The sequence below is a fragment of the Phacochoerus africanus genome, chromosome 10, assembly GCF_016906955.1.
Source record: "Phacochoerus africanus isolate WHEZ1 chromosome 10, ROS_Pafr_v1, whole genome shotgun sequence".
Taxonomy (NCBI): domain Eukaryota; kingdom Metazoa; phylum Chordata; class Mammalia; order Artiodactyla; family Suidae; genus Phacochoerus; species Phacochoerus africanus.
In genome coordinates this window covers 101215945-101239558 of record NC_062553.1, presented here as the reverse complement: position 1 = coordinate 101239558, position 23614 = coordinate 101215945, and the positions used below count along the sequence as shown (strand labels likewise).

The following is a 23614-nucleotide window of genomic DNA, read 5'->3' as shown; positions in this document are numbered from 1 at the left end:
TCACTGAGGTGACAATGAGAAGGGACAACTGGCATGTAAAAGAAAAAACAAACAAAACCCATAGTAACTTTTGGTATAAGTCCAATGTTGTGATCATTTGGGGATGTGGGGGGTTCCTTATTACCTGGAGAAACTGGGGTGTATGAACCTGCATTTGCCAAAGGCATAATTCTCCCCACTCTATTTCAGACTGCTGTGTTATGGCACTTCCCTGGGTTCTTCTGCATTTTTACCTTGTGTGCAATTCCCACTTTATAGGAAAACATTATAATTTCTCCTCAGAAAGAAGAGTAATCTAGACATATAACCAATTTTGGTTTCTAATAGTCGATTACTAGTTGAGAGTATAAGTTGTGTACCTTTTTTTTTTTTTTTTTTTCCTCCAACAGCTTCACATATTAATGGAAGAAATGCATTCAGGCTAAGCATTTCTCACTGAAACATTTAAGGGTCTTTTCCCCTCTTTGAAGCTAGAAAATATGAAAGTTCAAAGAGTAACTATATTTATCTGCCAAAGCCTAAATTTAGAGGCTAAAGTTGAGTAGTTTTTTAATATGCAACAGACTCCTTATTTCATTCCACAGCAAGATAAATTTTGTTGCTATGAGCAACAGAACCCCAGAACAAAATATTAGGATTTATGATTTCTTCAGTGTTCAAAAATTGCATATAGTGAGGTTAACTATAGTTTTAAGTTTAAATCACTATATAACCTTTTTTCTTTCTTTCTTTTTTTTGGTAAAGCTTTTTAGGGCCTCACCCACGGCATATGGAGGTTCCCAGGCTAGGGGTCTAATCGGAGCTACAGCTGCCAGCCTCCATCACAGCCACAGTAATGCAGGATCTGAGCTGCGTCTGTGACCTACACCACAGTTCATGGCAAAGCTGGATCCTTAATCCTCTGAGTGAGGCCAGAGATCGAGCCTGCAACCTCATGGTTCCTAGTCGGATTCATTTCCACCGTGCCACGAAGGGAACTCCACTACATAACCTTAATAGTAGCACTGGTATGAAAAAATCTGCCTGGTCTCTATCTGCTAGAAAGTTACATGTTGTTTTCTATGTTATGTGATAGATTATGATAACTTGAACAAAATATCTTAGCATTAGAATTGTGTGTGATTTGTGTTGACCCATAAGAGTGAAATACAAAAAATTATTCATATTCTGAGGATATACAGTTACTGTAAAATACTTTTTAAATTTACCAAATAGGTTTCTTAGTTGAGGGGCCTTTAAAAGTGAAACACACATTAAGTAGGGAAAAATTGATTTTTGAGGGTTCACTTAATTCAGACTGGCAATATATGCCGATCAAATTTGTCAGAAAAAGGTAGCAATCACAGAGGAATGTTTTTCATTTTTAAGAGACATAATTCTAGATTAAATGCTAAAGTTACTGCTTAATAGGAATTACTGCTTTCATAAATCAATCTTAAATTTTATGCAACTTATATATATTACAATATTAAGATTAAATTAATTTTTCAAAATCTGTATGTCTTTGTTTTGAAATAGTCAACACTGATACTTACGTCATGTCTGTTTTTAATTCTCAGAAGTGGTGTAAGCAAAAGCATTTTTGGATTCATGTTGAGCAAACTCCCTCATAAGCCAAAACTGCAAAATCAAAGTACTGTAAAAGAAACAAACAATCCAAAAAGCAGAGCATGGGGGAATGGCCATAAGGGTCAATCTAACATTTAGCAGTGCATGAGAATTTTGAGACCAGTGCAAAAGGAGGGGAGTTGGGGGCAGGGAGAATTTATTCAAGTTCTTTTTTCCGTATAATATGCTAGGGCTTAAAAAGATTATTTTATAGGCTTTCAAACCTTAAAAACTGTTAAGATTGTGAGGAATCTTAAAGATCTAATCCAATCTTATTTTACAGGTGAGAAAAATAAGGCTCAGAGGTTAAGATACTTGCTCAAAGATAACAAGTTAGTTAAGGATCAAGACAAGAGTGGAACCCAGTTTCCTGGCTCATCAAAGATCCTCACAGATGTTGTTAGGACAGTCAGATTCTTGGAGTGGTCCAGCTGGCTTAGTTTCCTCAGGGACTAAAGAGTCCATAAAGTTATTCTGTATTTCAAAAGTTAGTCTGGGTTTTCCTTGGTCTTAGTTCTCCAGTTCTTATTTAGATTTTGCAATGCCAATGAATGGTATTTTTACTGTAGCCTATCTAAAACAGTTTCATTTATTCATATAATTTAGTATATTTTACTCATCACATACTATGTGCCAGGCATTGATGCAACAACAGAAGAAAATCTCCACCCACATGACATTTATAGTCTAGTGAAATAAAGTGGATATGTATATATAAATAAATGATCTGTATTTGGATGTCATAGAGCACAAAAATAAATGTTTTTGTGGTCAAATCTGTAGCCAGAGGTCTTTTTTTTTTTTTTTTAAATTTTGATTTCAGAATAGTTTTAGGTTTACAGGAAGGTTGTGAAGATGGTACAGAGTTTCTATATACTCCACACCCAGCTTCTCCCATTAGCATGTTACATTAGTATGGTACAGTTGTCATGACCAACAAGCCAATACTGAAGCATCAATATTAGCTAAAGCCCAACTTTATTCCTATTTCCTTAGTTTTTACCTCATGTCCTTTTTTGTTCTAGGATCTCATTCAGGATACCACATTTAGTCATCGTGTCTCTGTAGTCTCCTTCAGACTGTGACATTTCCTTAGATTTTCCTTTCTTGGATTACTTTGACAGAATACTGGTCAGGTATTTCTCAGAATGTTCTTCAATCTGGGTTTGCCTGATGTTTTTCACTCATTACACAAGTAATGAGTGTTTGGGAAGTAGATAACCTTGGGAGAATAAAGTACTGCTTTCATCCCATCATTAAGGGAACATGCTTTTCACCCTTATTAACCCTCATCACCTGGCTGAGGTAGTGTTGTCTCCACTGTCAAGTTACTCCTATCTCCCCTTCCCATACTCTATTCTTTGTTCCATCTCCTTGAGGAGGAAGTATGCACATAAATATGCGGAATTCTTTTGTATGAAAATGTCTATCCTCCATTTATTTATTTAATCATGTATATCAGTATATACACATGGATATTTATTTTATACTTGGGGTTGTAATCCAAAACTGCGGTGTTTGTTATTCAGATTGTTTCAGCTTTGGCCACTGGGAGCTTTTTCAGTTGTCTCCTGTACTCTTTGACATAAACCAGTCAGTACGGGGTGTTTTGAGTACTTCCTTACTTTATAGCCTCTAAGAATGCGCCAGGTTTACCCTGTATATTCCTTATGCCAGCCTAAAATGAGCCATTTCTCTAAGGAGCCTTGGTTCCTTCTATTGGAAAACGGTGTTAGAAAACAAGATCTGCGTGTACGTACTGCTACTGAGGTGTGTTTGCTTCTAGGCCCTCTTACCTGAGAGGGCAAGGAATATAGACATATAGCAACCTGGGTATGTACACATTTCTATAAATATTTCTATACTTAACCATCTGTATTAATTAAGCTAAAAATGAGTACACACCGATGAATCCAACCCTAATCCACCAATATCACATGAGCCATTTTAGCCTTCCCTGCTGGCTTGTCTATAACCACCCACTGCAACAGTGTTCTCACTGGTTCGTACCATCTCCTAGGATCAGTTTTTTTATTATGTATAAAGGTATCACATCAGTGTACTTTCTTTTTGAAATTTCAAAGTAATTGTCTAGACAAAAATACAAATTCAACTATTGAAAATGTTGATTATGCTTTTTCAAACTTTGATTCTTTCCTATTCAGATATCCCACTGAGGGGTCAAACTCCCAGCACCATCTTTAAAATCATTAGCATCATTGTTACCAGTTTCAGCAAATGGTTACTGGGCCCCCTACAGAGAACCCTGAACTAATAAGCTGGTTCAGATGTATGGCTTTCAAGGAGATCTTTAGGTGTGGCCCACCACTGGTACACAACATATTTATATTACTCTCATATATGTAAATCTATATTTGTTAGATTCCATACCTATTAGAATTGTGAATAATGGCTTAATGGAATTAGTGCAGCTTAACACATTTTCTAGCAGTGCAAATAAATTAGTACTTTTCAAATTCCAATTCTCTGGTTATTAGCATTAGTGGGAGGGAAGAAAGCTTAAGTGATGTGTCTGTTGCACAGGACATGCTTAGTAAATACTCATTATCTCCATTAGGATATTGTTCATCTCAAACTCAGAAATGTCCAAAATTGAATTTCTAACCTATTACCCATAACACCTGTTTGCATTCATAGCCTTCTCCATCTCAGTATGTCTATCACCTGGAACATAAACTCGTGTCATCCTCCATTCCTTTATTTTTCTCACACTGCACATCTGACCTGTCAGCAGACTTTGTCAACACATCCTTCAAAATATATCCAGAAGCAGACAGCTTCTTACCATCTCTGTGACTGTCACTGGCTCTGAGTCTCCATTCTCTGCTTAGGTTACTAAGCAAGCCTTTAATGGGTGTGTCTGCCTCTGCCTTTGGCCCAGAGTAATCTCGGCAGCCAGAATAATCCTGGAAAAGTGTATCAGATCATGCCACTTAATCTGCTCAAAAGCCTACAATGGCTTTTCATTATCTCAGGATAGAAGCCAAATATTTACAATAGCCTACAAATCTCTAATCTCATTACTTCTCTGACCTCATTTCCTACCTCTTTCCCCTTCAGATTCTCTGCTTCATCCACACTAGCCTTCTTGCTGCCCTTCACACACTCTGGCCTGATCCTGTTGTGGCTTACCCTCCCTTTGCCTGGAAGCTCTTCCCTGAAATCTGGACGGTTAACTCCTTCACCTCCTTCGAGGTCTGGTTAAATTGTTACTTGCTCAGTGAAGCCTGTGGTGCCTATACTATTTAATACTGCAACCTAATCTGTACCCCCACCATTCCCGATCCCTCAGCTTTACTTTTTTCCATAGGATTTACTATGTTTTAGCATAATAGAATTTACTCAATCATGCTTATTGTTGCATCTTCTCCCGTGAGAATTTGAGCGGAAAGGCAGGGATCCTTGTTCAGTGATATATCCCAGTGCCTAGAAGAAAAAACATACATAAAAATGAATAAATGCGTTAGTTGAACTGTGTGCTTTCCTTATCACCAAATTATTAAATTTAAAAAAAAAGGAAAATTTAAAAGGTGTCAGATACATGGGCAAAGGGTGCTCACAGTATGAAATAAAGTAATTTAGAGCCTAGAGTTTTAAACCCCTCATTTGTTAATGGGTATATGATAATTATGTCACAGGATTATTGTGGTATTTAAATAATGTGCATAATGCATCAGTAACTGTGAGTTAAGAGTTTTCCCAGCTCCTGGGCTTAAGCTGTTGAAGGCAAGGTACAGGTCATTATAAGCCACTTCTTCTGTGGCTTTTTCCTCTGAAGATCCCCTTTTAAGTCTACAATGATGGGCAGTTAAAACACTGAGAATAAGAAAAAAAGCTCTTAATAAAAATTACATTGCATCAATAGTTAACAGAACATTGAGATCACAGGCAATGAAGATGAATGTAAACCCAGAATAGGGAGATGGACACAGTACTTAGAACAGGCTGTTAAATGCCTGCTTTTATTGAGACTGAATTTTGACCTTACTATCAGTTTAAAAAAATTCAGTTTGTTTTCAAGGGCATAATAGCTATTTAGTCAGTTTACATGTTTGAACATTCACCACAGATACATGGTTTCCTTTTCTCCCCTCTCTTTGTATAAAGGTACAAGTAACTTTAAAAAAAAAAAAAAAAAGTGGGTTCCATGATATCTTATCCACTTAACCCCTACTTCTTTTCTCTAAAATATTAGCAATTGGCTGAGAAGGCAAATATTATAGGCATGGTATGGATTCCAGTTGGCTAAGCATTGTAGGAAGTGTCAGCTAGCAAAGTGGGGCACCCTGGAGGCTGACTGAGGGTGGCTGAATGGTGTGGTTTAGGTCTCCTTCTGGGGAATTAGCCCATGAAGCTCTCTGCCAACCTTTCATGTTATCTTATGATTCCATGACTTTTCCTTTCACTCTTTACTCTTCTACTCCTGATCTTAAACATGGACTAGGGAAAGAGGAAGATTTTTATTGGTGGCTGAAAAATGACCAGATAAAGTATTACAGGTTAACTTCAGTTAAAGACAAGAAGCACAATATTCACCAAAGGTAAAGAGAAAGTATTGGCTATAGAATTTACATTATAATGTACATTATGCATTTTGTACAGACATTACCTAGTATTAGTGTTCCACTTTTAGCACATTTGAATCTTTTTGAAAGCCACAAGATAGTCCTGAGTATCATACAGCTGGGTCCTTGTGCAATGAATGCTTATCTGTAAGGCTACCTGTGATATATTTGCATTAGAAAGTCTGAAGCTGCTTTCCAGTTTAAAAAAAAAAAAGAGCAAATTAGGTAAGTTTGCATTTCAGTTTTTATTTTATTTTTTTCATTCTTGTTTTTTCTTTTTAGGGCCACATCCATGGCATATGGAGGTTCCCAGGCTAGGGGTCCAATCAGAGCTATAGCTGCCGGCCTATGCCAGAGCCACAGCAATGCGGGATCCGAGCCACATCTGCAACCTACACCACAGCTCACGGGAATGCCAGATCCTTAACCCACTGGGCAAGGATCGAACCCACTACATCATGGTTCTCAACTGGATTTGTTTCCTTTGTGTCACGATAGGAACTCCTCCTGCATTTAGTTTTTTTTTTGTCTTTTGTCTTTTTTGTTGTTGTTGTTGTTGCCATTTCTTGGGCCGCTCCCGCGGCATATGGAGGTTCCCAGGCTAGGGGTCCAATTGGAGCTGTAGCCGCCAGCCTTCACCAGAGCCATAGCAACGCAGGATCCGAGCTGCGTCTGCAACCTACACCACAGCTCACGGCAACGCCGCATCGTTAACCCACTGAGCAAGAGCAGGGACCAAACCCGCGACCTCATGGTTCCTAGTCGGATTCGTTAACCACTGCGCCACGACGGGAATCCTGCATTTAGTTTTTAAAAGTTAACAGTGGTCAAAACATTAAAGCCACGTAAACATCCTGTAATACTTGTATCCCAAAAAGCCAATGGCAGGAACACCACATCCTTACTTTAGATGACTGAGACACATGTTACTCGCTTTTAGGTCTTTCTCAGTCCTTTAAAAAAGAATGTATACATGTATGTGTAACTGGGTCACCATGCTGTACAGTAGAAAAAAAACTGTATTGTGGAAATAACAATAAAAAAATAAAAAAACCCACTTTGGTTATTATGCCAGCTCTTTTCATTATTTTGCTTACCGATTTATGTTTTTCTCACACTTTGTGCCATTATTTATCTTAGAACCAAAGTATCTGGGAAAAGATTCACATCTTTTGAATGTGGATTTCCCCAAACCTGAAGTTTCGTAGACTTGAGTATTTAAAAGTTAGCTGAAATCTGGTATGCTTGTTAATACAGAATCATAGGTTTATGTCCTATATCTACGTATACATGTACATATAAAGATATATGTGTGTAATTTATAAGGTTTTCTATATGAGCTTATCATTCCACTCTACTTACCTACCTACCTATCTAATTGTAACAAAAAAAATTTTTGCTTTTTTTTTTGTTTTTTTGTTTTTTTTTTTGGCTTTTCAGGGCTGCAATAGTAGCCTGAGAATTCCCAGGCTAGGGGTTGAATTGGAGCTGCAGCTGCTCTCCTATGCCACAGCCACAGCCATGTGGGATCTAAGCCATGCCTGTGCTGAGCCACAATGGGAACTCCTCCTCTCTTTTCTTAAAGTAAGCCACTGCTGACTTTCACCACAGTGGTCAATAAGTGACACTAGTACTACCCTGTGAAGTAGTTTATCTGAAATAATATGACTGCCTAATGGACTCCGTAACTTGGAATAGCAAGTTAAACATTTATCTGAAATAATATGACTGCCTAATGGACTCCATAACTTGGAGTAGCATTTCCAGGTCTGGCTATTTGTAAGGCTAGCTATTTCCCCGACTCTGATAAATAGTTCAATTAAAGTAAAACAGCAGAGTAGTTTCCCTGCCCACAAGAAAGAGACTGCCAAAAATCAATGTGGTCTACACTGCTAACTACTTACTATCAGTGTTTTGAGAATGTAAACCATTTATAGTGTTCCAGTATAATTTTTTGACATTATATACATCAGCTATTTTTTTGTACAATAATGCCTTAGAATTAATGTCAGTTACTACAAAACATTTGTTATAATTTGAGGAATTATTTCTGTTTCTGTGAGTAAAGTACTAAAATAAAGCCCATCTCCTTCTTTTTGGGAAGATTACCCCGGGTTGTAATTCCAGCACTGTTTCACTGGACTGCAAAGAGATGGAGGGACCATACCTACTAGAAGCCCTGCTTTCGCTTTCCCCAAGTGCAGTGTGCTTCTTGTTACTGGATGTGTACCTCTTTGTGGGAACCATTGAAATCTACGTTCATGGGATGGTTCAAGTCTGAGCCAGCGTGGTTCCTACACCACCTGTGTGCTCTTGCTGCCTGATACCTGATCTGTCCATTGTGGAGCTGGAGAGTGGTTTTCGGGCTGTTCCTTTGAAGAGATGTGCTTCAAGTTGTCCCACTGCTGCTGTGTTCCTGTCCTGCGTCTTTCTGCAGAAATTAGATTTCGACAGATTTTAGCCTGAGTCATGCTAGTCTGATTGTCCTGCTAACCCAAAGCACTGTGCACTGTTGTTAATTATTTAATATGAAAAGTGTTACAACCACCACCACTAATTTTCCTTTTATTTTTCAGAAATGTGTTACAGACGAGTGTTTCTTTTTTGAACGACTGGAATCTAATAACTACAATACTTACCGGTCGAGGAAATACTCCAGTTGGTATGTGGCACTGAAACGAACGGGGCAGTATAAACTTGGACCCAAAACAGGACCTGGGCAGAAAGCTATACTTTTTCTTCCAATGTCTGCTAAGAGCTGATCTTAACGGCAGCATCTGATCTCATGTCACATGAAAGAAGAGGTTTATTTTAGAAACTTGTTAATGAAAGAAAAATATATACAGCTATCTGCTCAGTTTGGTAACTGGTCAGATAATCTTTTATCTAATAATAAAATATTTAACCATTGCCTTAGTAAATAACAAACAAAAATTCCTGGAAAATGTATATACTTCTGCTTTTTATATAGCATTTACCATTATCCAGTAAAGCTTACTTAGAGCTATAATCTTTTCCATACATTTGAAGAGAGGCTTTTAAAATGTGCACACTTACAAACAAGTTTTCTTCATGAAAATCACAGGCATTAGAAAATTAACATCAGACATACAGTTAACCCAAATGTCTACTACTTATTATGGCAAACATTAATCTACGTGTACAATGTACTAACATTTTTTTAGACATGTAAGTATGAATTTAATCCATTCCTGTCACAGTTTTGTAATTGTCTGGCAGTTCCTTGTGATAGAGTTTATAGGACAAGCCTGTGTAAACTGCTGGAAGTTCTTCCATGGTCAGATCAATCTTGTCAAACCCTTCCCTGTACCCATAGAGCAGCAGCCGAGCAACCCTGCTAGTGATGGGAGTCGTATTTTCACTCTTGACCAGGTCACTGAGATCCATCCACTCACACCTTAAACATTCATGCTGGCAAAAATTTATGGTGAATGAACGTGGCTTTAAGCGGCATATAATATACATATCTGACTTCCCAAAAGCTCCAGGATTGGTGTGCTGTTGCCGAATACTCAGGAGGGACATGAATTCTGACTTTATACCAGTCTCTTCAAAAACTTCTCGAACTGCTGTATCTCCTACATTAAAAAAATTATACAGACGCTAATCAATAAGATCATCTTTTTGAAATTTAATTGAAGATTTTCAGATGAAGTAGCATTATCTAAAGGTTCAAAAGCAGAACTCTACCCTAAGAAATGAAGTTTTCAATGTAAATTCGTTGCCTTCTGGATATCCTGAAATATCAAAGTATTTTCTTACCACCATATATCTAAGGCTGCTCTTTGTGTAGGCTTACCCATCTGTTTATTTTGGGAGTCACATATTTTTAAACTCTTCCTGCTGTATATCCCAAAAGGTGAAAACATACGTTGTAATGTTGTAGTTAATATTCCTACATATTTTTTCATAATTATCCTGTTTCTGATCATCAAACCTGCCTAAATTTATACACATTAGTATTGAGGAAAAAGTGATACATTTGTCTTTATAAAGTGTGTAGAGCTAGAGACTCTACTGAACTATGAAAAGATGCAAATTTCCCCTGGTTTCTCCTGGGACTGTCAAGCCTCTGAAGTCAGAACAGATTTCTTCTGAGTCATTTTGTTATGCTCTTCTAGTTATCCTGTTAATGGAACCCTAGCATGGTAATTTTTGGCATTTTCTTTTGTTTCTTGCAATTTCAAAGAACTTGGATTCATTTCCCCAGCACCAATACGCTGTAATCATCTCATACGAAGTTTTCAAAAAGCTTGTTGGAATTTGCAGAATTTTATAATACGACCAGGGTTTTCACATTTTACAAGGGTGATTTTTTATTAATATGTAAACTTCTGGGACAGGATTTTTATTGCCATTAACTTATTTTTGTGGCTGCTTTTTCTAAATATCCAGATGAGCCTCCTAGGTGAGATTTCCCTAATTTTGTGTTGCTCTGTCATTGTCTCCCAAAGTGTTTATGAGAAGCCCTTTAAAAAGCCGCCTTCCTTGCCTATTTACAGAGAAGTTTCACAACTGCCACAGGTATAGATTTCTGTTCAACTACCCTTAAATGCCTCCACTTATTTGTCTGTCAAATTGTAGATTATATTTGCCTTCTCAGTAGCCCTCCTTGTGAGGTACAGGCAAGGAAAATAAAGTGAAGGAAAAAGTCTCAATGTTTTTCTCATACAGAGTTCTGGAAATGTGCACAGGAAGAGAGGAAAGTGTTAAAATGTAAGACATTTGTTTGCCATTTTTGAATTACATGCTGACTTTCCTTGCCATAGAGTAAACATGGTTAGAAATTATATTTTTTAAACCAAAAAGATGAAAAAAGAATTTATGTGTTAAGGAAAACTTGCCTTAATAAGAAAAATAACATGGTTGTTGTTAAACTTGTTAAAGTGGCACTAGTCATAAATTTTACATGTTATTTGTTGATCGGACTTAAAAATTGTTTAAATGTTAATTTTTATTTTGAAACACTTTGAAAAATGACCATGGGGTCTTGTTTAGCTTTTAGTGACACTAACCAAGAATTTGGCATTTAGTTTACCTGAGTCTTGTTTGTATTTTATGGATGCACAGACCCGGCTAGTGAGCTAATCTGTCCTGCTCATTAGTCACCACAGTAGTTGATTCAAAATAAGTGTTACATGAGTAGTTTGATCAGTTTAATTTGAATCATGACATCGTTGACTTGACTAAAAATTGAATGGGCAAATAAGTGCTTTTATATCTAAAGGAACCCCTTCTATCTCAAGATTGAAATCTCTTGCCCAAGGATTTTACTATGAATTTAAAATTTTTATCTAAAGTGCTTTTTTCTTGTACCTTTCCTATTTTAATGTACTGTAAGCTAAACTGAAATAACATTTACTGTTTTATAGGTTTGAAGAATATAGGAAAAACCAAGAGGGTTTTGTTTTTATTTTTGCTGGTTGAAAGATAATGTTTAAATAAGTCAATGAAATGGAGTTTATATTTGTTAATTCTATTTTGTAATATTTAATAATAGGATTAGGTTGAAATAAAATAAAATAATAGGAAAAACTGCAGAATGTGGGTTTTCCTGGTGTTCCCCTCTGACTTGGATATACTGATGAACTTTGGTCAGACCCCAACTGCTTTACAGTCCTTTAAAACTATGCAGGGAGATTCTCTTCTAGTCAGTGGAAATGAGATTTTTTTTGAGGAAGGCCGCTCCTGCATTTTTAACCTTGTAGATACCTTTGTATAGGGTATTATATTAGAGCTTGAGGATTGCATTATATTTTGTATATGCCCCCTTAATGTTTTTTAAAACATTATGGACAATAATGCTTCATTTACCTAGTATTATCAAAGAATGAGGAATTCCAAACAAATGTGCTTCTCAGTCAACTAGTGTTTACTACTTAAGAGCCAATATGAATGTTTGCACACACTTCCCTAAAAACAGCCTAAAGAAAATAATTTAAATAATTCTTGGATGATTAGGCTTCATCATTAAGAATAATCTGTTATTGTACTGTGTTACAAAACAGAAATGCCCTTGTATAGACAGTCTTTCAGATTTCTACTGTCAGTTATCATTTCTAGCTGCTTTTAGGGTTTTATCATTTCTAAAGCAAAGCTCCAATTTTTATTACTCTTAGGCAGTATAGATAATGCCAGTTGCTGTTTTTTTCTTAATTCCACATAGCTGAGGTGTGTATGTGACCTCTGAATAGGTGGGTTGTGACAACCAAAGATTTAAAAAAAATGTAGTGAATTTCTTACTTATGTGGACTTGGAGGTTCTGGAGTACAATCAGACCTACAGTTTATACTATTTGGCTTGGAAATGTGTTTCTTCCTTTATGTTTAAATATATCTGAAATTCAGAAGATCCATAAAAACACGAATGAAAACATCAATTCATTTGAGAAGGCAAGACTCGGAAGCAGAAGCTACATAAACCTTTTCCTATAAATTGTTGTTTATATGGATTGGCTAAGGATATAAAACCTAGACTTAACTAGTTCAAATGACCTCATATCACATAAGGATAGTGTGAGATAATCAGATGTTCTAGAATAAATGGCCTTCTCTTTTAGCACTCCCACCACTACAAAATCCTCTTATTTCAACAGAAGACCTAGCAGACTCTGAGCAAAAGGTCAGTAAGTTTAAGTACCTAAAACCCAAAATTTGCTATGTATATATCTGAATGTAGTAAATTTACTTATAAGTTGTTAGGCGTTGGCTCTGTACTATGTATAGGACATTTTAATCTGTGGAACATTAAAAGAAAAGTTGAGTATATATATATATTCAAAATTTTAAAAAATGATTTAGGAAATTGCCTTCATATAAATGATGGCTAAAGAGAAATAAGGGACATACACTTTGAGGAAAAAGTCAGAGAAATAGTATTGGTATCAAATGAGTTACCTCTTGATTTATTATGGTGGGGACTGCATGCATCTGACCTTAAGGAATAGGTAGGAAAACTCAATTTCTATTCCTTCCTCTATTTCCTGTAAAATTGGTGACATAAGAAATTCTTAGCTTATTTTGTATTTCTCTGTCTTAAACAATGAGCTCAGTAAATCGTTTCAGAAAGTTATATCTAATTTGATACTTTTTCATGAGGCATTTTACTATAAAATACAGGCTTTCTGACTATCCCAAATAAAATAGTAGATAAAATTTTCATAAAAAGAACAATGTCACCATTGCTCTGTAACTGACTTTATAAATAACACTTCTCAGTTCATTTAAATATTATTATTATTTATCCTTGTGTGGTAAAATAGTCAAAAATTTTCTCACAGTTTAGTTACAGTAATTTTGGTTATATTCCAAATAACCTTTAATGATAAACTTGACTGATGTATATCCAAAGCTTTTCATTTTCAAACAAATTAATATAGAAGCAGTCCTAAGCAGAAAAACAGGTGTTATACTCCTAAGGGTATACCTTATATTAATGGGATAAGTTGTAATGTTATAAGATTTGCCACTAATTTTATATCAGCCCTGAAGTAACTTCACTGAAATTTTCTGACTTAGTAGAAAAGTTGAAAATCCTATTCTCGGCTCTATAGCAAGAAAAGTAATAAACACATGAATTTCCTCAACATTTTCAAGCCAGTTAAAGATATGTAAGATACACACCAATATCTTCTCCAGGCTCTGACAGGCCTCCTGGAAACTTCCACATATTTTTCAACTGCAGAATAAAAATCAGAAAATACAGTTAATACGGCTTTTATTCATTAACACACAAACATGGAGATGCCACAAAATCTACTCAAAATTTGTCAAGTTGTTTGAGAATTTATTTTTTGGTAACTGCACCCCAAGTTTTTCCAGCTTCCTTCCTCTCACTCCTTTTTTGGAGAAATTGGTGATTTGTGAAGTCTTTTCCCACCTTTTTCTTCAGGAATATAAGTGGTTTTGTTTGGTTAATGGGTTAATGTGATAAATTCTGTATGAATAAAAACAGTAGGGAAAGGGGACATCTACTGAATTTGTATAGTTTAAAAAATCTTGCTGCTACTTTATTAAAAAAATAGAGGAATCTTACTGATGCTGCTATAAGTAAATAGAAAATATAGTATAATTTTAATCACTAAAATATGCTATTTTTAATTTTCACTTATTTTCTATATTGTGTGTCTAATCAGATATATTAACCTTAAGATTTCTCTTGTTCTCTGTGTTAAAGATCTTATGTAAAAATGTAATTGCTTTTCATGAGAAGTTGTGAATAAAACTGATACAGTTTTAAGTTTGTGACTTTTTGTATACCATTTCCTTTTTTGGTGGGAAGGGACAGTTGGGAAGATCTGATCTTGAAATGGGGATGAATATGGAAAAAGATGATTTAAAATAATTCTGGAATGGAATGGGACAATATTCTTATGGCTGCATGATTCTTTTTCTTGTTAAGAGTTCTGTTGCATCAATCCATCACCATGATAAAAACTGAAGAATGACTGAGAAATTATGACATACTCATAAAGGTGCTGCAGCTTGGAGCCAGTATACCTCATACTATTTTTTCATTCATAAAACAAGTTTATGGACCTTTTACTGCTGTGCTTTGTGACCCACTCATTTCCTGGACAAGAGCTTCTTAAAGAATGTGTCATTTCCCAGCTATGCTAGGTTGGAGACCAGTGGCATGGTTCCCAGAGTTTCCACAGACTGTTGATTATGTGGGTACAGAATTCAGGCTTTCCGCCCTTCCGTGTCTGGCTCACACTTGAGATTAATTTATGAAGCATATTATGTTTTACTTTAATGTAGAAATATCTCTACCTCTACATTAATGTACTGTCTTTGGGGTTGCATTTTGAAAATTTTCCAGAAGCTATGTTTCTCCAGAATCTATGCAGTCTTTTGTCTGCTAGGATATTAAACTTTACCACCATAAATTCTATTTCTAACAAAAGAAATGTTATAATGGAGCAAACAAATGCTTCTCCAAAACAATAAAAATATTTACCTAGAGTTGATTATAAGTGATTGGAAATTGTTGATTAAATCTGGAGATATGAATTTATTAGAAGGGGAAAAATGCTAGATATAAGGGAAAAGCTCACACAAACTTGATTTTATTTTATAAACTTAGGGAAAGATGAAGTACATTTTTTTTTATGCTGGGGAGTACTCTGTGATATTTTATGGCATCACTTAGATTTAAAGAGCTTATTTTAAAAAAGCTTCCCCCCCCTCCCCCCACAAGCCTTGAGGTTACAGTTAGTTCTAAGTGGTAGAATGTCTAAGTTACGGGATTTGAAAAACCTGGTTAATGTTGTGGATATGATGATCAATGGAGGGACAGGTATGTCTTCTCACTTTTTATATTAAAAAATACTCCCATTAGCTGGGTTTAGCAATATGATAAGTAATAGTAAAAAATACTAGGCAATATATATTGAAATGTCCAGTATTTTCTAGATGCTCTAAATGTTTTAGTAATTATACCCATTTAAACTTTATAGTAATCCCATGTGCAACTATTACTATTCCCATTTTAGATGTGATGAAAGCAAGGGCAAAAAGATTTAATAACTTGCCTAGAGTGACAAAGCTAGTGTGAACTCTAGGTTAAAATCCAGGCAATTTGATGCTAATCATCTAAGATACGTAAAAAATTAAGTTGCTATTTTCGTGCTAATCCTTTACTTCTATTTGTTGCTTTTTCATATACATCTTGATCTTTTCTTCAGATCTCACTGGAACATTCTATATAAACCCAACCAGAATCTGTATCTTAGTCTTACACCTCTCCAGGGTTGGTGAATTGGAACTAAAACTTAGTTTGGTATCAAACATCCTTCTATCTCACATTGCCTAGAATGTTATGATTAGCATGAGATTTATTACTTTGCTAATGATTATTACTCTAATATTTCTAGTACAGTGTTTCATAGGGAAAAATTACTGAGGAAGGAGTAAGGCTGAGTTTTGAATATTTCGCCTTTTTTGTTTATCACTGTTTTCATCATTGTTCTCCCTTCCAATAAAAGACCAAACATCTCCATGCTTCCAGTGAAAAATTCCTTGATCCTTTTTCCCAATCATAAAAAAAAGAACTTTCCACTCTCTTCTAAAAGAAATATTCTGCTCAAAACATTCTCATGCCTCCTTGGTTGTTGGGTGCTACCCAACATTCGCATATATGACCCCTCCCTACTTTGAGTTAGTAACATCATCTAGTTCCTGAAGCATATCTGATTTTTAATACTACAAAAGGGAAATTACCCTAAGTGATAAAAATGTGATTTTAAACCATATTTAGAGTAATTCTGTCATACTGTAGAATGGTGATTGTGATGACAAATTTTTCCTATACATTTGCCAATTATAAATCTAAATGTCTGTGTGTGTGTGCCAGGACGTGCATGTCGGGATGAAAGGAAAACAGAGTGAAGATTATATGCAGTGGTCCATCGATCAATGGAACCTCTCTCCTTCCTCACTGTTAGGAATTGCTAAGGACATTTTAAAATAGCATTTTAGTTTTGAGTTTGTGCATTTGCACATGGTGAGGGTTAAATGTTCCTCTGCCAGAAATACTTGACACTAAAGCCTGGGAGAAGTGAATCACTTAAAGGAGAAAAACTGGCTCAGATGTCTGAAAATAATGCCAATTTATTATTTACTGTTAGTAGCTATCACTTATGCTTAAATTCCACCTAACACCAAAATAATTACAGAAATTAAATATGGTTAACTGTCTCACTTATACTATTACGACATTGAGCTATGCACTAATACTCAGTTTTCATATTTTATTGTTCCTTTACATATCTATTTATAACTTAAAGTCAAAACCGTTTAGTAGTAGTATCGCTTTTATTTACTCCATAAAGAAACCAGAGTCTTATATAATTGTTGAGGAGCATCTACAGAGTTAGAGTCCTCAGGCCTGGGGTGGGGCAGAGGTGTGAGAATGTGAGAATTTCTAAGAAGAGGATGCTATTACTGTCTCTGAGCTTTGGACTTGCCCTGTGTGCTCTGTCTAGTGATGCTGGAGCTGGGACTGCTAACCAATTTATGCTTTGTCAGCTGACTCCCTTTTAGACTCCACCAACAGACTGCAAGGCTGGAGGAGGAAGAAGGGACCAGCTCCTCTTGTCTGCTTACTGTGGGCTTTCCATGTACTTCTGGTTTCCGTATTGCCTCAGTATGCTACTTCATTTTGGCAGCAGCAGTTCCTTCTCATAGCAACAGCCAAATCCAGTCTCCACTTTTTTTAACATTTCCAACATAAGTATCACTGTACTCCTCCCCAAAGACACCAGGCAGCAGATGGCTCATTTTCAGAGCTCTAGGTGCGAGGCTCTCTCAATTCTGAGACATCAGCAGCAGCTGAACAGCATTTATTGGAGATCTGATTAACTATGTGCAGTCACAAATGAAGGGGTGCACAACCTACCAGAAAGGCATAGAAATGACATTAAACTGAAGATATTTGAGATATGAGATGCAGAAAGAAGCCGTTTTTGAGATTCCCTTTATTTGATTAAAGGTAGAGCTGAGAATGAAGTTGCCAGAAGTCCCTTCCGAGGGAGCTTCCAACCAGGAAGGAAATTAACCTTCAGCACCTGGTGAAAAACTGCATACACAAACTATCTGAAGCTGCTATACTTCCCCCCTCCCCCATACCTTCTATAATTACTCTTTATCTCCTTCACTTAATCATCTCCTTTTACTCCATCATACCTATTTTTATTTCACACTTTTGTTCTAACTGCTTTTTTTAGGCCATCAAATATATACTTAGTATTACTGCTGGAATCTGCACTGAATGAATTGTTAACCTCAGTAAAAGACAGTAACATTTATACATGTATTTTAAAAAAGCAAAAAACTCTACCTCCCTAAAAACAAACCCCATTCAAGTGACATGTTTTCCTATGCAACTTATGTATAGGCATTGCCACACAAAAGTGGGGAGTGGGCGTGGCCCACTGCTGCTGGGGGCTCTGCAACAGGCCCTGACACCCTGGGGAGCACCTGTGTGGGCTGCTGCCACTGCTGTTGCCGAAGAGGTCCCAGCCCTACATTTGCCCTCGCTTGTGGCCCACAGCTACCACCTAAGGGGCTGTAACCAGGTGCCAACCACTGGTTGTTGCTGGGCTCTAGGAGGGGTTGCACAAGCCACTGCCATCTCTCTGTAGCCTCATCCCTAACTGCTACCCAGCTCGAAGTGCCCATATGAGCCACTACCACTACAGAAAATTCCAGGACTGGAACCAGGTTTGGCATCTGCACACCTACTATCAAGGGGATAATATCCACGAGCTGAGGAAAGAAATGACAGGCAGCCATACTAAAAACAGCCCTGCAACTTAGGAGGAAGAACTCTCCTTCCAACTGCAGAAATCACATATTTACATCTCCACTGCCAGCCTTATGAATCCAGCGCTGGTGGAACATCTGAATGAGTAATGAGTGCTCCCACACCTAAGATGGGTCTGGTTTTAGCAACTGTGAGCTTTGTGGGCATGTATATACAAGGGTTGGACCAGGCCCAAGTCTGCACTGCCTCCATAAAGCCCACAGCAGGCTCGGGGGCATGAATACTGCAGTCCTGAGTTCTGGCCTCAGTGGATCTGCACTGGTGACCTGGTGAAAACAACGCCTGAGAGATACCAGGGCCAATTACAGACATATGGATGGTTAAGGTGGTGCCAAGAGCAATGCCAAGAACAGTATAATCTGTGATCACACACTGATGAAAAGGTGACACAAAAGAGCACACTCACAGGTGAACAGATCTAGAGGAGGAATGAATACTGAGTGGCTCCTCTCCTAATGGGAGTGCTGCAAACCTGCCTACCTCGTACTGCAGATCAAAAACCACAGCTCAGAAACAGATCTGGGGGAGGGAGAGGATCAAGATGCCTGAGGAGTAAGATGTGGTGTTCACATTCTCCCCCGAACACATTAAAAAAAAAAATCTGCATGTATAACAATTTTCACAGAACATTTACTGAATGCTGGCAGAAAACCTTAAATCTCCAAAAATGGCAAGAAACCATTTCTTTTACCACATATCTGGGTAAAAGAAAATGAAAAAAAAAAGAAAAAAAATCAGAGTAGGACTAACACTTTTGAGAGGGAGCTATGAAAGAAGAAAGGAATCTGCATTCTGGCAGGCCACCTGAGATCAGCTAGGATGGAGGGACCTCAAACCCTCTGGGAAAAAAAGTGCTGCAGCCATACTGAGGAGGGCAAAGCAGAGAGAGCGCCACATAGACCATCAGTACCACTGCCTGGGGGCTGAGACTCAGGTGCTGGAGGTCAGTTCTGGGAAGAGGACTATGGTTGGCTGCATGGAGACAGCTAGGGAGCAGTGCACTAAGGGGAGGGAGATAAGCACCACAGCTGAAGGAACCCAGCAGGAGGTCTGGGCCCTCAAGAGAAACAAGGCGCCATTGTTGGGGAGGGCAAGAGGAGGAGGGGTAGATCACCATAAGAATGTTTTTCTCTGTACACACACAGACTCTCACAGGGCAGTGCTATGGGTGGCAAGGTACCCCTTGTGTGGGCTATGGGCAATGGGTCACAGGGGCTTCTTGGGCGGGTGGTCTATGGGCAGTGGTGACTTGTGTGCAGGCTAAGCACGATGGGGTGTCTCTTGCACGGTCTACAGGTGGAAGGGACAAACTCAGTCATCTCAGACTCCAGAGATGGGTGTGTTTCCCCACCACTAGGGGTCTGTGAACAGGCACCACCCAGGGCCCCCACCTGTCACTTTGGAGGTCGGCACAGAGAAGGGCACTGCAACTAAGCACCATCCATTTTGGCTCTCACTCCCCTGGGAATCCACATGCCCTGCCCTGCTGCTGTCAGTGCCAAATGCTCTGGGCACCACCTACAACTGGCCTGAGGGTCACTGCCACTTCCCAGGGCCCTGCAATTAGAAGCAGCCTGTGCCAACTTCCTTGTGGGTCCTTGCTACTGCTAATGGCTTAGCAACCGGGCACTTGCTACTAGTCCTGCCCATTGCCTCCATCTCCCAGGAAACATGTGCAGCACCCTATCAAGGGGATAAGAGCCTGCACACACTAGGAAAGAGGACAGCAAACATCTGAAAAAGCAGCCCTCATGCCAGAAATAAATAGTAAGCCCTCACAAAATACCCAGGGGGCTCTGTTGCATATAAATAGCCCTCCAAGAATACAGCAGTTGTTTTCCCTAAACTCACAGAATAAGAAAAATATAAGCTAAATAAAGAAGCTCAGGAATCATTTGCAGTTAAAAGAATAGGAGAAATCCCATGAAGGAGCAAACAATGAAACAGACCTCTGCAGTCTAATAAGACACCGAGTTTAAAAAGGAGATGGTGCAAATACTGAAGGAATTAAGAGAGGATATGAACAGTAAAATATATTACTTTAGAAAGGAACTAGAAAATATGAGGAGCCAAGAAAAATTAGGAAATTCATTTAAAGAGTCACAAGCTGAGTTAAAGGCACTGAAGAGCAGAAAGAATAATGCAGAAGAATGAATTAGTGACTTGAAGGATAGAGAAATGGAAATCACCCAAACAGGACAGCAGACAGAAAACCAAATGAACAAACATGAAAGCAATACACGAGATCTATGGGAAAATATAAAGTGGGCCAATCTATGCATAATAGGGATTCCAGAAAGAGAAGGAAAAGAAAAGGGGGGTAGAAAATATATTTGAAGAAATTATGGCTGAAAATTTTCCAAAGGAAACAGATATCAAGATACAGGAAGAACAGAGGGCGCCAAACAAGTTAAACACAAACAGGCCCACACCAAGACCAACATTTTATCATAATAAAAATGGCAAAGGTCTAAAAAATAGAGGATTCTAAAGGCAGCAAGAGAAAAACAACGAAATTTAATTATAAGGGAATCCCCATAAGGCTGTCAGCTGATTTCTCTACAGAAACAATGCAGGCCAGAAGAGAGAGCCAAGATATATTCCAAGTTCTAAAAGGAAACAATCTGTATGCTAGAATATTCTACCCTGCAAGAATTTCATTTAAAATAGAAGGAGAAATAAAGATTTTCTTCAACAAACAAAAACTTTCTGAAAGAGTACAGCAATACTAAACCCATTCTCAAAGAAATACTGAAAGGGCTCCTCTAAATAAAAAAGAAATAAGAAACAGGATGGAGGAAGTCACAATTGGAAAGCAATCCCTTAAATAAGACAGTATACAGAACTAAAAGGGGGGTAAAAACTATTGTAAAAGAGATGATAAAAACAAGGAATAGCAAAAGGCTAAACATGAAGTTAAAAAAGGACATCAAAATCATAAAATGAGGAAAGAAAGTAAGAAAATCTCTTTTTTTTTTCTAGAATGTGATTGAGCCTATATGACTATCAGGCTAAAGCAAGCAGATACAGGAAGGGGACAAGATACTTGAAAAACAGGGGAATTACAAATCAAAATAAAACAGTACAGTCAAAAAAAAAAAAAACTAAAAAGAAGAGGACACAAGCATAAAATAAAAGTAAATCATCCAACCAATGAAAAAAAGAAAGGGTCAAAGGAGAAACAGAATCAACTGGAAAACAAGACTTAAAATGGCAATAAATACACATTTATCAATAATTACCTTAGGTCAATGGACTGAACGCTCCAATCAAAAGACACAGAGTGGCAGACTTGATTAAAAAACAAGAGCCTACAATATGCTGCCTACAAGAGACCCACCTTAGGGCAAAGGACACATATAAATCGAAAGTGAAGGGATGGAAAAAGTTATTTCATGTGAATGGAAATAACAGGAAAGTGGGAGCTGCAATACTCATATCAGACAAAACAGACTTTAAAATGAAGGCCATAAAATAATACATAGAAGGACACTATTTAATGATAAAAGGATCCCTTCAAGAAGAGGCTATTACACTCGTCAATAAATACGCTCTCATATAGGAACACCCAAATATACACACCAAATACTAACAGACATAAAAGGAGAAAGTGATGGGAATACAACAATAGTAGGAAACTTTAACACCCCACTCACACCAATGGACACATCCTCTAGGCAAAAAATCCATAAGGCAACAGAGATCCTAAATGACACAATATAAAAGTTAGACTTAATTGATATTTTCAGGACATTACATCCAAAAATATCAGAATATACATTTTTTTTTTCAAGTGCACATGGAACATTCTCAAGGACTGACCACATACTGAGGCACAAAACTAACCTCAAATTTAAGGGTACAGAAATTATTTCAAGCATCTTCTCCGACCACAATGGCATGAAACTAGAAACCAACCACAGCAAAAGAAATGAGAAAAACTGTCTACATGGAGACTAAACAACATGCTACTAAAAAACCAATACGTCAACAAGGAAATTAAAAAATACCTCAAGACAAATGATAATGAAAACACAACCACTGAAAATCTATGGGATGCCACAAAAGTGGTGCTTATAGGGAAGTTCATAGCAATATAGGCTTTCCTCAAAAAAGAAGAAAAATCTCAAACTGACAACTTATCCTATCACCTAAAAGAATTAGAAAAAGAATGAACAAAACCTAAGTTCAGCAGGAGGAGGGAAATCATAAAGATGAGAGGAAATCAATAGAGATTTGAAAATAATAGGAAAAAAAATCAATAAAACCAAGAGCTGGTTCTTTAAAATGGTAAACAAAATTGACAAACCTCTGGCCTGACTCACCAAGAAGAGGAGAGAAAAAACTGAAATAAAATAAAGAAATGAAAAAGGAGAAATTTCATTGCATACTGCAGAAATAAAAAAAAAACATAAGAGAATACTAAGAAAAATTACATGCCAACAACTTCAACAACCTAGAAGAAATGGACAACTTTCTAGAAACATACAGCCCATCAAAATTGAATCAAGAAGAAACAGGTCAACTGAATAGACTGATCACTAGACATGAAATTCAATATGCAATAAAAACACTCCCTATAAACAAAAGTCCAGGACCAGATGGCTTAACAGGTAAATGCTACCAAAAATACAAAGAACTTATACCCATCCTTCTTAAACTCTTCCAAAATGTTGAAGAAGAAACACTCCCAAAGACATTCTATGAAGCTCACCCTTATACCAAAACCAGACAAAGATACTATTAAAAAAACAAAAAAACAAAAAACACTATAGACCAATACTTTGATGAAAAAAGACCAAAAAATTCTCAACAAAATTTTAGCCAACAGAATCCAACAACAAATAAAAAAGATCACACACCACAACCTGGATTCATCCCAGGTTCAACAGGTTGGTTCAACATATGCAAGTCAATCAATGTCATACACCGCATTAGCAAAAGAAAAATCAAAAAGCACAAGATCATCTCAATAGATGCAGAAAAAGCATTTGATGAAGTCCAACATGCATTCATGATAAAATATTCTCTGACATCAACTGTAAAAATGTTTTCTCAGGTCAGCCTCCCAAAGG

At 37.2% G+C, this 23614-nt stretch overlaps 2 protein-coding genes across 7 annotated transcripts in view; one reads left to right on the top strand and one right to left on the bottom strand.

The window, feature by feature from the left end:
- Positions 1 to 14453, top strand: part of FGF2 (fibroblast growth factor 2) — a 65121-nt gene extending 50668 nt beyond the window's left edge. Inside the window, exon 3 of the mRNA XM_047798614.1 lies at positions 8771 to 14453. Coding sequence (XP_047654570.1) covers positions 8771 to 8956 — 186 coding nt within the window. The 3' untranslated portion in view covers positions 8957 to 14453. The remainder of the gene's footprint in view (positions 1 to 8770) is intronic.
- Positions 1749 to 23614, bottom strand: part of NUDT6 (nudix hydrolase 6) — a 50253-nt gene continuing 28387 nt past the window's right edge. For 5 of the 6 annotated variants that reach the window (XM_047798609.1, XM_047798610.1, XM_047798611.1 and 2 more), the window contains 2 exons: positions 13838 to 13892; positions 9129 to 9793 (listed from right to left, as the gene is read on the bottom strand). In XM_047798609.1, coding sequence (XP_047654565.1) covers positions 9396 to 9793; positions 13838 to 13892 — 453 coding nt within the window. In that variant the 3' untranslated portion in view covers positions 9129 to 9395. Of the gene's footprint in view, positions 5056 to 8521; positions 8626 to 8833; positions 8972 to 9128; positions 9794 to 13837; positions 13893 to 23614 lie in introns of those variants that run through there. The other variant, XR_007137478.1, reaches the window with a different exon arrangement.